Consider the following 16481-nt stretch of genomic DNA (forward strand, 5'->3'; position numbering starts at 1 on the left):
TTTACGATATAAATCTGTCGTCCTAAGCGCCAGATATTTCATAATGCAAAGTTCAATACAATCTTTGAGAGTGGGTATTTTTGGACAAACGGAAAATTTACATTGTAATGCCTGACAACTGAGAATTTCGAGACTAAGAATTTTGGTTGCAGGAACTTCATGGCTAACTTATCCTAAAAAAAAAAAAAAAAAAAAAAAAAAAAAAAAAAAAATCAACTTTTTTCTAAATCTACGTATATTACATAAATATTCCACATTCTTATTGTAATTTTACTGATGAGTATATACAAATCTTGTAATCTTGTAATTGCAAGGCCAAGTTTGGATACGAACTCGTGTTACTTTGTCTTAGTAAATAACTTCATATAATATAATAAATTAACATAGACATTTTAATTCTGTTTATAATGATTAAAACTGATAATGTTAGTCATGTAATCACGCGTGCATCACCAGTTCAAATAACAAGTGGGATATTATCTTTCTTTTTCAATAGGTAAGTGAAAATCGGCTTATTTCAAAAATATAACCTTTACAATACTATAAATAATTAGATCTTTCTCGTTGCTCTACGGTTACGGACGCACTTTTGGTGCTGAAGTCCGGGGTTTAGTTCATGGCAGGAATTCATATGGTTTGGATTTCACGTTAAGCTAAAGGGACACAACGTCTTATATAGTCTCGGTGCTGAAAGTAACGTTCAATTTCAAACCAACCAACAGCGCTTTAATTTTTTTTTTTTTTTTTTGAGGGATTCGAACTCCTTTTAAGGGGGCAGACTACTGAATATTTTTGAAAAACTAATAATTTTTCTTTTGCCCGTTTTTTGTAAGTGGAAAGAGGTAATAAAATGTAACTTACTACAATAATAGATAATGCTATTTTACACCCGAAAATACGGATCGAAAGAATTTTCAGTGTTGCCATCCATAGAAATAACAGTGTGACCAGAATTTGAATTACTCAAAAATCTAGATAAAGGCAGCGACTAGAAAAATAAACTCAACGGTAATTGATGACTTATCATGGTGTCTATCCTTCTTGTTTACTACTTTTTAAATAATATTTCTATTTATTTTATAAACCTTACATAAATTCTTACAAAATAAATAAGTCCTTACAAAATAAATAGAAACATTATTTAAAAAGTAGTAAACAAGAAGGATAGACAGCATGATAAGTCATCAATTACCGTTGAATTCATTTTTCTAGTCGCTGCCTTTACCTAGATTTTTGAGTAATTCAAATTCTGGTCACACTGTAATTTCTATGGATGGCAACACTGAAAATTCTTCCGATTTGTATTTTCAGGTGTAGAATAACATTATCTATTATTGTGGTAAGTTACATTTTATTACCTCTTTCCACTTACGAGAAACGGGCAAAAGAAAAATTATTAGTTTTTCAAAAATATTTAGTAGTCTGCAGCCTTAATATTCTACTATCCAATTTGCAAAATGAATTTCTGGAGAGTTTGAAACTATTTTAACATATCTACATAGAACCCAAACATTCGCAAAATAACTGTAGATAGAAACACTCGATTAAGTTATTTACAAATTCTTTTTACTAATCGCAAAATATAAATTTGAATAACATTGGTTATCCATGTAATACATTTAGTGTTCACATCGAATTTTACATTTGGCGCGTTCAGTACACAAGAAAATCAATTCCTTTGTTGTTGTTGTTGTTGTTGTTGTTGTTATTTTGGACATGTTTTATTTTTGAGATTTGTATCTGAAACTCCTTTCAAAGCATAAAGATTCGTGTCCAGATATTGTAAATAAATGTATAATGTAAAATACAGTGTTAACTTTTCTATGTTTTTAAGCATACCGTACAAATTTTATGTCTTATTTTTTTCTCTCAATTTTGGTAATTGAGCTTGATTTCCTTGTGCTCTGAACAACCTACTTGTTTAACAGCGAAATGCAAAATAAAATAAAAGTTAAACACAAACAAACTATTTGCTGAGCAAAACAATATATTCACATAATAAAGTACATACGTGTTACAGTTTCGCAAACTAACACTTTGGCTTCATCAGACACTATCTAGCCAAATGTGTTAGTTGGCGCCAAAGTGTTAGCCTAGTTGGCGAAACTGTAACACGTATGTAGTTTATTATGTGAATATATTGTTTTGCTCAGCAAATAGTTTGTTTGTGTTTAAGTATATACAAAGCAAAGCTTCTACTTATGGAAAATAAAATAAAAGTTGCTTTTCAGTACATAAGAAGAAAAATGCAATTTAATAAGAACATGGGAGATGCTTATTTATTCATACACACTTAAGACACTGGTTAAAACATAAAATATTTCTTTGTGCCAGAGTAAGACCAATAGCATAAATATTCCCATTGGAGAATGATTAATCTTTGCCGTAAGTACACAATGCAAGGCTCAGTCTAACATTTTAAGATTTGAATGAAGAAAAGAAATGAAAAGACAATTCATGTTCTTCACATGATTAGAAACCGTGGAAATAAGATGTCAATCATTCACTTTCGGGAAGAGTGAGCTACAATATGAATTATTCATGGGATAATTCATATTTCAAAATGATGAAAGTGGATGTGAACAAGAAGAAGAATTAATGACCTATTGTTGTCAGGAGTTGAAAAGAGAAAATTCATGTCCATATTCAATAGAAACTATAGTAGTTTCGACAAACTTAAAAACTTTTTATAATTAATGATCAATCATTAATAAGCGATTTGGGGCTAGAGGAATATTATTATAGCAGAGCCATCTCGTAGAAGGTTAATAATTTGTCTTGAGAAGTTCGTGAGAAACTGTAAAGCGTTGTTAGTGATTTGAATACGTGGCAGATCCCGATAATACTTTTTTGTTGATTCATTCTGAACTTGCTATGTTCATATATACGATCATATGACGCCAGAAGAAATTGTATGGCCAAAATTAGTTTTATATTTATATATGCCTTCTGTAGACAAAGAATTTTGTATTCTTTCTTGCTATTCTGTCCCACAAAAAAGGCAATAATGTAAATACATACGAGTATATACAACAATTTATTGCTTCACTTGTTCCAACGGGTAAGCCTTGCCATTCAAAGAGGCAACGCAATAAGTGTTTTACATTCATTCCCATTCACACACAAAATGGATGAAATTTTTTATCTAAAATAAATCCTAGAATATTTTGATTGATATATATATATATATATATATATATATATATATATATATATATATATATATATATATATATATATATATATATATATATATATATATATATATATATATAAATGTTCGATTTAAAATGTGAAAAACATACTAGACAACGATGAGTAAGGAAATTAACATTTGTGTGACATTCTATAGTGATTTTGTCATAAAAATGAAGATTCACTTATCAATGATATCGAAATTGATTTTCAGTTAATTGTTAAAATTTTAAAATTAATGTTTTTTTTTTTTTAAATACAATCAAGAATATTATTGATAGTCTCTCGATTGCGGAATTCAGAGTGCCGTCACCTACATCTTAGAACAAGGTCAAAAAGTCACTCACAAAATAAAAATATTATGTGGAACTTCAAAAAAAATGTCATATCAATGCTATGTACTGCTGTTGTACTACTATTGTATTTCATATGTACATTATTCACATTTAAAATAAATTCCAAAAAAGCTTCACTAATATATTAATTTGCAAAAATATCAAAACATTTGGAGAAATTGAACTGAATTACGCATACTTGAATGCTTAAAAATATTTAGTTTATGTATTTTATTTTTTTTTTTTTTTAAAAAAGCTTTAGCGTCCCTTTTTTGGCACCAGGGTTATATGAGACATGGGTCTGCAGTTTAAGGTGGAATCCAAATCACCAGTAATGAGATAAAAATGGGACCACATTCAACAAAGGCTCACGCAATGTAGTTTCGTAACAATCGCTGTAACTACTAATATTTTTGCCGAAATTTCTACTGGAAACTATATATATATATATATATATATATATATATATATATATTTAATTTTTAATTGCGATTAAATCATAAATTGAAAGCTGCATATGGTTATGTCTTTTGGCTAATGGATACGGATGACTAATGCAAGTGAATAATAAATAATGAAATTGATGTAATGATAAAGTGGTAGAAAACAGAAGAAAGACCGAAATTCTCACGTACAATGTTGACCACCACAACCTTACATAGCAGAAGCTATGACCACACTCGAAGTAAACAATGTACCACTATGGGCCATTCTATTCCCTTGTACCGGTTTGTAAAGTGGTGATCTTAAAAACGGTTCCACGTGACTACACAAAAAATATCCGATAACGATTGTGTGAGTAACGATATTTGCTAATAGTACATAATGAAGTTAATAGATGTCGCTAGCCAAGCTACTTGGCTGCCTGATGAAAATAGATGTCGCTAGCGTGCAGGCAATTTGCAGATTCAATTTCAAAACCATTGTGACTATTTACTTGCAACTGCATTGTTTCAATTATTTCAAAACAGGCCAGGGTCGTAATATTTAGATTTGAGCGTCCATATTTGTATATTTCTACAGTAGTATAGTTCACGATTTAATTGCAACTTAAGCTGTATTCTTTCAAGTTAATTATTTGAAAATTATGATGATGACGCTGAACATGGACGTGCTTGAGCGCAACAAGTTATTTCTAATGTTTATTGTCATTACATGTGCATCTCATAGCTTACACACCTTTTGCGTGGGAGACCCGGGTTCGATTCCCGGCGGGAGCTTATGTGGATTGGATCCCGCGTTAAGCTGTAGGTCCACGTTTCATATAGCCTCGCTGCTGAAAGGGACTCTAAACATTACATCAAATTGAAAAGTCATTTCATCCTCATTTCTTTGTAACTTCTTGTTCATATTGTGAAGTATCATTACCAAAGATTGGGTCAGTTTAATCGTCTTTGAAAATTTTTGATCGATAGGTTTAGTTATACTACTAAGAACAGAAACATAGGACCGAAATACTATAAATTATCGTTTCGTTTAAGAGGCCTGTTATGTATTCTATCAACTTTAATTCTTTTTTTTTTTTTTTTAATATTCTGAAGATTATGAAATACTGTATATGTTTCGTGAAATGTGACCTCTTGCTTATTCTCCCAACATTTAAAAAGAAGTAAACTCCCATATCCTTGTGAATTAAGTTCCTTAACGTTACCTCTACAAGGTCAAGGTCACTCGTATTAACTCATCCCACATCCACATCGCTCGCGTAACATGATGCATCCATCTCCCTTCATCCATCAGAAACCGTGCTAGTCTGCCACACGCCTATGCGAATGTAAATCCGTGCCCTTTCCGACGATAAAATTAACATTTTTAAAGTACGGAAAGCTAACGCTCTTACATTTAAAAAAAAAAAAAAAAAAAAAAAGTTTTCGTTCGGCAGTAGGAAGGCCCGAGTTAAAAAAAAATGAAATGAAGGTTATGGTAGATGGATGATTAAGACCAGTGAATAATCATGAAATAATTGATAGAATGATAATGTAGGAGGAAACGAGAGTACCTCCAGAAAATCCATGAACACGGTGTTATCCACTACAAGATTACTTCTCCGGGATCGAACCAGGGACTCTACACACTAGAGATGAGCGAGACCCGATTATCTTACACTCTAGACCAGTGCTATTCAACCGAGGGTACACGTACCCCTGGGGGTACGCGAAGATGTTTCTGCGGGTCATAATCCTAAGAAAGCATATTTCTAATGTTTATTGAATGATCGTAGTTGGAGAAAATTCATGTAGTAAGTTCTGAAGTTACTTTAGGTTTTGAATTTTTAACATTGTCCTCAGTGTGCGAATTATCAGGGAGAGTGTGTGTGGGGGGGGGGGGGGAATCTCCGTTAGTAGAACTGGATGTCTCCGATATGCTTTGAAACTTCCCATGATAACTTTTTCGGACGTGACTTTATCCCTCTCTAAATAGTCTTTTGATTGGCACACTGATTATCTTTTTCTTAGGTCTTTGTTTTGTTTGTCCCCCTTTTTAATCAACGAACATGTGTATTAAGTTTAATTATAATAAGTTCAATTCGATTTAATTTCTTTTAAACAACTTCAGGGGAAGACAATTGAATGGCGAATTGTGTCTAGGGGTACGCGAGAAAAAAAAAGGTTGAATAGCACTGCTCTAGGCCATATTTCTGCCCCCTCCCTTCCAATATAATGTAATTTCAAATATATTTCTATCTAATGGATTTAAAATGCTATTCTTGCTTTTGCCCATTCTGCTTGTACTGTATACATGAAAAATATTTTATATTTTGATGAAGTATTTAGACTTTGTAGTAAATTACAATTAAATTTCACACACAAAGAGAAAAACAATATTATAAACTGTAATGGCGAAATACCCACATGGGAAATTTCTAGTATAATAAATTAATTCGCTCTGCAATATATAAGAAGGGGGAAAGGGAGCCAAATATGCCGCCCCAAGGTTAAAACCTACTTAAATTAGGCGCTAATCTGGCTCTGAGAAATAATAATCTTTATTGGCAAGCAGTCAGTTCATGTTATATGCATAATGTAAAACCTTATAATATACCCAAATTTAAAGAAATATCTAGGACATTTTTTTCAATATTTCGAAATGTGTTGATGGTAGAGACTAGGGAAACAAGTGCGAGCACAACATGGATAGGCCCCAGCTTCCAGGAAGAACTTCCAACGTAGAAAGGCGAAGCTAATAACTGTTAGGTTGAAAGCTTAATAGCTCCATAAGATATCTTCTTTTTTATGAGGGGGAAGGTCGACCTCAGCTTCATATAGCGCTGCGCAAAAAAGAAAAAACTACAAATAAGATTCGAGAATTAGAAAAAGCTATGTCCTAATATTAATAGCCCAATTATATTAGCCCATATAACTACTAACGGAAGCTATTTAATAATAACTGAAAATAGTCAAATATCCTTCTCTTTAGAGGGTTTTTAAGGTTTGTAATATCGGGATTTGTGATTTACTACTGCTGACAAATAAGGGAAGTCCTCATTCAGATAATAGATTTCAATAATAATTCACTGTCTCAATAATGAACAACGAACAGTGCTATTTCTATACCTTGATGCAATCTCACTGGCAAGCCGATTGGGACCAGACAATTGGGAATAAACTTGGGAATAAGCAGTTAAGCCGCTCCTAGAAACATGGCATACGTCCTCTTGCTCTAGTCGTCGAGATGAGGTCACGCTCCTGGCGCGTCTGCGTATCGGACACTCTCATCTGATGCATGGGGGGGGGTGTATTATTCCCCTGAGTATTCAGCCCATTCTTGTTGAATGCCCTGAATACTCAGCTCTCAGAGAACGTTACGAATTGCCTTCTCTACTTACCCGTGTCTTGGGGGATGCTAAGGATATTGTTGCCCTGGTACTTCAGTTCATTCGTGCCTCTGGAGTTAATCACGTTCTCTGAGCACTTTTAGTTTGTTGTTACTGTTTTATAGCTGCTATTTTTTTTTTTTTACCTTTTCTCTGACCTTTTATTGCTTTTTCCTTATATTGTTATTGTTATATATTTTATTTTATTTATTCTTTTATCTTCTACTTTTGCCTTTGTTTTTTATTTAGATGTGCTTTTGTTCATTTGAACTGTATTCATTTTAGCCTTTTCCTCTTTTAATCTTGCAATCCAGTTTTGAGCAGCCGCTTTAATCGTGACGGTGACATATAACCTCGATGCTTTCATCCCCATTAACCCTATACTCATTCATTCATTCATTGCAGGATCTAGTCTGTGATTCTTTGACACTCTGTATGTATTAGTATTTCTGTGTAATTTCTTTAAAGAATCTGTAAGTAAAATTAGCATAGTTTTACTCTTCAAAATGACTATAAAACAGGAAGGAAAATTAAACTTGCCTGACAAATGTTTTAGAACATTGCCCTCATCGTAAATCTAGTGGCTTCAGGAAATGCCTTTGATGCACGAGGTCTCGGGTTTAATAACCGGTAATTGAACATCCAATGCACTGCAACTATTTAGCCCTCACTTTAATCTGAAAGACCCGTGACAAGTACAAATAGCCACGATGCTAACGTCCTATTATTTCCTCCAATAAATCAATCTATTAATCTGAAGGTCTCGTCCCATATAGTCTCGATGCTGAACGTCTCAGAATCAAGAACACAGTACAAAATATAGCAGTAATAATTTTTTAGATGTTGTTTCGAATTGAGAAATAAATCAATGAATACAATAACGTGATAGCATATTAACTTTTTTTTTCAGTAGTTCTTAGCTTATTAAAATCTCAGGAAATATTGTCACTGTTTTTTGGTACTTTTTTCCCCGAATGTTTGTTTTCATTTCGAGTGACGATACCAAAGAAGAAAATATGTTTAACCCGAAAGAATTGAATTCAATATTTCAAGTGATTTACGCATTCTTAACTCGTACCGAAAAAGTTATTATTATTATTATTATTATTATTATTATTATTATTATTATTATTATTATTATTATTATTATTATTATTATTATTATTGTTATTATTATTATTTTAGATGTTTTTCCGGCTGTTCGAGGGTTTGTCTGTCTCGATGTGCGTATAACTCGCCTATAGGGACCATACCATTCAACATATTTTTACAAAATTTTAAACTTCAGGCTTATAATATGTAAACGTTAAGATCCTATAAATGCATCATTATTAATAATCATAGCGCTAGCTTCAGCATTAAATTTGGGTGTGAGATTCCGTTGGATAGAGTGAACGTTAGGATTAGGTATATCACATGTGTAAGAAGTGAATAATTATGACTACACTATTCAGATATTTACTTGCTTACGATAATTAACATTGGGGAGTGCAGTGGTGCAGTGATGTTTGGCGGTGTGGAGTAGTTTAAGCGGTCTGAGGGTTTAGACTCAGGTGGGCCTTTTTAACCTGTCCTCAATATTTCTTGTTCGTTTACCTCTCTGGTGGTCATAAAAAGTGTAAGAAAGAGAAAATAAGATAAGGTAAGAGTCCCTGGTCAAGATGCGAGATGTCACTGGTTCAATGCCATGCAAGTTTTGATCAACTCACTGCAACTCACATTGTGTCAGTGAGTTTCCTCCCACATTTTTATATTTCATAATCATTTACATTCATTAACTTTTAAACTACTGGATATTTCGTTTACGAAATACCCTGTTCCTTGTCTTAACTACGGATATTTCTATTATGAAACGGTACTACAATAACTTTTGTAACACTTTTTATTGCATGTGTTTTCAATAAATAGAAGTAAAAACATGGATTTCTTTGTAAACCCTTTCGAAAACGGTTTAAATGTAGTTTAAAGTTTAAAAAAATTGCCTCCACAGCTTAAGGGTTAAAACATTAACCTCCGTAGTTTAATGGTTAATCGTGCCTCTCTTTTAGCCTACAGAGTATAGACGTGAAACGTAAAACGAAAAAATCATTTCATTTTATTTTGTCAAGTAATGTTCCTTCGTGACACAAATCTCCCTGTCATTTTATAATGAAGCAGTCTTTCATGGACTAGGCCTATAATGAAACATCATCAAAATGAGATGCCAGATTGAAAGTTTGATATTTGGAGTTTTCAAAGAACTGATGAGCTGGCTACCAAGTTGTGTACTTTATTAAGTTGATAATGATACGAATTTATTTGATTTATACAGGTCAAGTTCTCCTTCAGTAAGTTTTATTAACCCATCTGGTCTTGTTATTCTTATCTTCTTTTTTGACAATAAAATCGGAAGTTTCATTATCCATTGTCAATAGATTTGCTTCTTCTTTTTTTATACAAAGAAAGCACAAAATAATAAATAAAACTGGAGCAAAATTACAGAATTACGATATATGAGTAGGCCACGGTCGTACCGCTTCCCGTACGAACGGATACTGTCAGTTCTGTTGTCTCTTTCATCCTTTATTTGTAGGCGTGCTTATGTGATGATCATCTAAATCGTTTTATATTTTCATTTTGTGTTATTTCATTAGTAAAATCAACCGGAAACCACTTCCTAATCTTTTATGTAAAACTAATAATTTTGTTGATTTTTAAAATTTTCATGTACAGACACTCATGCAAACAAAATATTTTTTAAAAAATGAAATGAAATCTTTCAGTTTTACGTTCCACGATTGTGGTGACGAGGCTAAAGGAGATGGTGGTGATGAGAAATGAATGCAATGGTGGAATGAATAAAGTGGAAAGAAAAGGGTAGACCTCGAGAAAACCCACGGTGTTTGTCCACCACAAAGTCCACTTATAACACCAGCTGGGATCGAACCAGAGACCCCACGGACCAGATGCGAACGCTTCGCCGCGGCCACAAAGTATAAAGATTACTCTTTAAGTGTGCCTATCAATCACTTTTTCCTTTTTCTTCAAAATTTTGCATAAATCAAACAAAGTACTAAAATTTCCTTGCGTAACAATTTATAACTCTATTATTATTATTATTACTTTAGTTTAACGTTACACGATTGTGCCCTTTAGACTAAAGGACATGGGCGGAGATGGGAATTGTCTCCTGGGGGGGCATGGTAAATACAAATGAGAATTGAAGGATCTTATAGGTGGCATTTTTATTTTTTGCCAAAAGTTGGGGGGCAATGCTCCCCTATGCCCCCTCCCATAGCTCCGCCTATGCTAAAGGACATGGATAATTAATGGAAAGAAAATATTGTGCTCTCCCACCGAGAAAGGAATATTATGGAATTAGCGTCCGAGGAACAGTTTCTACTTTTGATATTATTACTCTATTGCAACCAGTACTTATAGACACACTACTTCAAGTTTCAGTATTGAATTTATATAGTTTGAAGGTCTTATTTTTAGTTTCACATTATGAAACGATACTCATTTTTTTCCTTTTAAGAGTCTTCATCCCGGCGAAATAAAAATACCGCTAATTTTACAGTAATTATGTGATATCTTCAAATAGATAAAGGATAATTGAAATATGGAACAAGAGCGCCCTAGACAATATTATTTTGCGTGAGGTACCGTTATCACAAGTCACCTAGTAGCTTTCCGTTTTCAGCTGTTCAGAAACGCGAAAATAAATGCCGATTTTCAAAATGGCTCGAAATCGAAACCAGATAAGTGAGTCGTGATAACTGTTTCTCGTGTAAAATAATATTGTCTAGGGCGCTTTTGTTCCAGATTTCGATTATCTTTTATCTATTTGAAGATATCACATAATTACTGTAAAATTAGCGGTATTTTAATTTCGCCGGGATGAAGACTCTTAATATCTTCAACCTTATGTAGAGTTCGAAAGCAACTGTTGTGGTTGTTATCATCTCTCGGAAATGATCGAAACCCGGGATTTTTACATCATACTCCTCACACTTCAAAACTCCACATATGAAAAAAATCACGAACTCTATGTAGTGTGATAAGGATACCATGGTGACCATGCTACAGGTCCAGCGTTTCTTCCAGGTATGCTTATGCGGTCTTATAACCCCAGTAGGCTATTCGTCCCTTGCCGGAGCTAAGATAAATTCTATTTTATGTCACTTCTGTACGGGGCACGTCCTTTACAAGTAGTGTCCGAGTGTAACCCTCATATTTTGATTTTGCCGCTTCTCTTTGGACAAAATTTTCTGGAAGAGAGCGTGTACAGATTCCCTTCTTCCAATTCTTTTTTTTTTTGGGGGGGGGTAACATGTTATTCAATTAGAAAAACAATACCAGCTTTGATCCTAAGCTTTATAGGAAACCTGAAAATATTGTTTGGAATTTCAGTGAAGTAATGGTTAAATATTGCTGAGGATTGAGTCGAAGACTTTGAATACTGAACAACGAATTTGACAAAAAATTTCCTCGTCCCGAATCAAAAGTGTCCCTATTATCCATTGATTGAACACTCAAGAGCTCCGTGTCTAAGTTGTTATCTGTTTTGCACTGTATTTCCCTAAGCTGTTTTACTTTATAGTCTGAGTGTATATACAGGTAGCTTACTGGAAGGAAGACTAAAAGGATACAAAAAAGAAGAAGAAGCAAAGTGAAAAATAAGCTCACACCAACACACAAATGATCTCCTGAGAATGGTAGCGATAGCGACTAGTCTTTATGGAATTTCCAGTCCACACACACACACACAAACTAAACAACTGGAGGAAGAAGAAGAAGAAGAAGAAGAAGAAGAAAAGAGATGAGAAGAGATCCATTATAGTAGAGCGTCATCAGGAATCCTTGAACGAGGAGAGGGGAAAGCACGCGAACGAACGAGGGGCGGCAGCGTTCACCTTGCTCCCGCTATCTGCCCGCAACTTGCTCCATCTCCGGCAGTGGTGTTGCAGGAGCTGTGCGAGAAGGTAGAGTGAGCACAGTCGCTGGGCGTGTCGTGAAGGTTCGTGGTGAAGTGTTGTGACGTTTTCGTGGTTTCGAGACATGGGAGATGTCAACGATGGGTACAGAAGAAGAAGGTAGGCATTACACAATTTTATCCACTTATTTATACAAGATAATCCATTTCCAGCAAAATACTACAGATAACGTAAACATATGATCAAGTGCAAAGGACAACGCTGATTGCACCTTTTAATTTAAAAAAAATGCATATTAAAAAGAAAGAAAAAAAGATTCATTTAGAAGGTGACTTAATTAAATTATGACTGTCAACTGTAAAGAGAAAACTATATATGTTGCGAGCAAGAGACACTTAAATATGCGTTACATTAAAACTTTATTACGTGTAAAGAGTACCATTTTAGCCAATATCATTGATCAGTAAACTATTGAACATTACAATTAAAAAAAAAAACAAGCAATTTGAATTCCTATATTAATTATACCGGGTTGATCTTCTCATTGAAAGGTCGGAGGTTCAATTTCCCGTTTTTGCACCGGGGGAGGGACACCGTGGCTCAGTGGTAGAGTGCTCGTTCCTTGTACTAAGGGTCCCTGGTTCGATCCCAGAGCACGTAAGCTTGTGATGGACAACATTGTATCTGGTTTCTCTGGAGGTTCTCTCGTTTACCAATACATTCTAATTCTACATTTTAAAAAAATAACAATTAATGTATTAATCAACCGTCTCCTTGAGTCAACAGGGCATAAATGTGGAACGTGAAATTAGAAATTTCATTACATCTTCCATTTTTGTATCCAAACTGACAATTATTCTGGCTTACTCTCAGAGTGGGCATTGGGGAAATGCTATGAAGAGCAAGGATACTTTTGTAAGTATCTTTCACAGATCAGTTTTCAATAGTTTGTTATTTGTCATGGAGTTAGCAGAAGAGAAATAAAATTAAATGAAATCTTTAGATTAGCATCAAATGATTATGCTTCGAACACTGAAAATAATGATAATACTAAACATATAAGTGAAAGATACAAGAACTGGTGAAGAAGATAACGGAAGGAAACGGATAAATCACGAGAAAATTCATTGAAACAAAGTTGCCTACAACAAAGTTACATCGCCATCTCCGCTGGTCCAGTAACTTGCGCGCGAGCCTTTGGCTCACGGGATGCCGGGTTCGATTCCAACGTGGCAGAGCCTTTAAGCTATGGAAGTTTCAGATCCGAATACTGACAGGTTTTTCTAGGGTTTTACCCACTTTGAAGAGGCGAATGATAAGATGGTACGTAACTTTAAAGCATAGACTCTAGCCAACTTCCTGGTCGTACTTGTTCATGATTAATGATCCTGTATTAATTAATTAAACCTTCAGACTGTATATGGAAGCTTTTCAATATATATATATATATATATATATATATATATATATATATATATATATATATATAATGAAATAATAATGATTTCTCTTATAGAATCTCAATGTTTAGATAGATACACTCACTACATTGTAGTGAAGCTGGATTAATTAAAAGTTAAGACTTATTTGAACTGTTTTCGTAACTACCAACTAGTGAGATGTTACCTTCAATAAAGACCCTGCGCTTGATGGATATTCCGCAGACTTCTACTGTCTTAGTTATTGGTGATTGCACCATGATTTGGTACTACAGATTTTCAGACACCACTCTTATTGTGTAAAACTAGTATTTGTCATTAATAGGAATTTGAGGAGGATATCATATATTTCCCACAGATAATTGTGTGGATCTTTTCCATCAACCAAAGAAGGGATTAAATGATGAAGTTGATACGTAACAAACTGTTCATTTCTGGAAATTTGAGAGCAAAGTTTTTTTTTTTAATTGTATTTGTTAGGAAATTACTTAGGCTCTTACCCAGTCCAGTTTCTTAGAGGGGATAGAAAATAATACTCAGGAAGCAATAACATGCATCAAGAAACATCACAAATAGTAGATATTTCAGGGTCTGGCTCCGAAGCACCAAAATTTTTCTACGGTGTATCCAAGGGCGCCGATTTCTCTGAAAATTTGGGGGGGGGAGCCCATTCAGATGCAGAAGGTAGATATAGCTAGTTAAGACAAATTCCATTCAAATTAGGCCAAATATTGTATATTCATAAATACAATAGGGGGGTCCACATGAGCTTTGGGAAGCCCGGGCCCCCCAGGATCGGCGCCCTTGGGTGTATCTCTCCAACTGTGCTCCACCTGGGATGCCAGTATTTTTGACGTATTATTTTCACCTCCGTTTATTCAAATTCTCCCCCCGGGAAAAAATTCTGAAATCATCATTGATCACAAAACTTTTTTTAAAAAAACTTATGATGATATGGAACCGTAACGCAAATGTAGATCCTTTTTATCTTGCATTCTTGACGGCTTAATTTTTGAAGTATGATAATATTTATGTAAACAAATTATTGAAAGTTTCAGTGGGGAGTGAGGGTGAGCGCAGGGGATACTAAGCCCTCCTGGCTACCCTGTAAGTAAAAGCCTGCACTGTAGTTTATTTATGTTTCCAGTTAATGTTTGGTAGCTTAATGCAATTATTCTTTGGAAGTGCATCTGGTCCCATGCTATTTGCCTCGATGCAATAATAGAGTACTAATATTTGAAATTCTAAGAATGTGAAAAGGCAGGGGGCTCAGTGGTAGAGCGTTGTGTCTAGGTCAAAATCCCCACAGCCAAAACCCCCACACTCAAGAAATGTCAAAACGCCCACACGATCGGTCATAACTCCCATATAAATGGACAAATCCCCCAAACGCACGAACGGTCAAAACCCCCACAGTCAAAACACCCACACTCAAGAAATGTCAAAACGCCCACACGATCGGTCATAACCCCCACACAAATGGACAAATCCCCCAAACGCACGAACGGTCAAAACCCCCACAGCCAAAACCCCCACACTCAAGAAATGTAAAAACGCCCACACGATCGGTCAAAACTCCCACACAAATGGACAAAACTCCCACACAAAGCAACGGTCACAATCTCCACATAAATGGACAAAACCCCCACACAAATGGACAAAACCCCCACACAATCGGACAAATCCCCCACACTCTGAAAATACCGTGATTGCACGTCTTTGTTGCGGCTCTTTACGACGCCCACTTTAGTGTTTCTGTCATTACAAAACAGTGCAAGAAGAATAGTTGCAACATCGGTTTAAGTGGAATAAAAAATGTTATTAAAATGTACAAGGGCAAGACATACAACCAGGATCATTTCAGAGTGTGGGAGATTTAACCGATTGTGTGGGAGTTTTGTCCATTTGTGTGGGGGTTTTGTCAATTTATGTGGGGATTGTGACCGTTGCTATGTGTTGCTGTTTTGTCCATTTGTGTGGGGGTTATGACCGATCGTGTGGGCGTTTTGACATTTCTTGAGTGTGGGGGTTTTGGCTGTGGGGGTTTTGACCGTTCGTGCGTTTGGGGGATTTGTCCATTTGTGTGGGGGTTATGACCGATCGTGTGGGCGTTTTGACATTTCTTGAGTGTGGGGGTTTTGGCTGTGGGGGTTATGACCGTTCGTGTGTTTGGGAGATTTGTCCATTTGTGTGGGGGTTATGACCGTTTGTGTGGGCGTTTTGACATTTCTTGAGTGTGGGTGTTTTGACTGTGGGGGTTTTGACCGGTTCCCAGAGCGTTCATATTCGGTGCTTGGGGTCCGTGGTTCGATCCCATCTCGGGTCGTGTGAACTTTGTGGTGGACAAACACCGTGCTCATGGGTTTTCTCAGGGTTCTCCCGTTTCCTCCCACTGTCTTCATTCCAGCATTTTCTTCAATTGTCATAATCACCGTCTCCTTTAGCCTAACCGACATAACCGTGGGAGTAAAACTAAAAGATTTACATTTATTTAATATGAAAAGGCCAATGGGATATATGTGATGTATCTAGCAAGAAACTTATCATTTTACGTACAATTTAGTAAAATGTACTAAATTTAATTTAATTTGAAAAGTAAAATCGCAGTGATTTCATGTCTAGTTTTTTTTTTCCTTTATTTTTAAAAATTCTTTACAACGTTCCGTTTAAGAGGAAGCAAAAAGTAACGGGCACTCCCCGCTCTAGCCCCTTCCTGGCTACGGCCCTAGGATCACTATAAATAAATTAGTACAAATTCCTCTCCCTTTGTGCAGACAAGGCC

At 35.1% G+C, this 16481-nt stretch overlaps 1 protein-coding gene across 4 annotated transcripts in view; it reads left to right on the forward strand.

Moving 5' to 3' along the window:
* LOC145694878 (carboxypeptidase D-like) overlaps positions 1 to 16481 on the forward strand; it is a 183367-nt gene that overhangs the window by 39598 nt on the left and 127288 nt on the right. Inside the window, exon 1 of one of the 4 annotated variants that reach the window (XM_081771590.1) lies at positions 12195 to 12419. The exons of 1 other annotated variant lie outside the window; for it this stretch is intronic. In XM_081771590.1, the coding sequence (XP_081627716.1) occupies positions 12385 to 12419 (35 nt within the window). In that variant the 5' untranslated portion in view covers positions 12195 to 12384. Of the gene's footprint in view, positions 1 to 12194; positions 12420 to 16481 lie in introns of those variants that run through there. 2 more of the 4 variants (XM_081771587.1, XM_081771588.1) reach the window with 2 other exon arrangements.

This window comes from Thermobia domestica, chromosome 9, assembly GCF_964235325.1.
Source record: "Thermobia domestica chromosome 9, izTheDome1.hap1.1, whole genome shotgun sequence".
NCBI lineage: Eukaryota > Metazoa > Arthropoda > Insecta > Zygentoma > Lepismatidae > Thermobia > Thermobia domestica.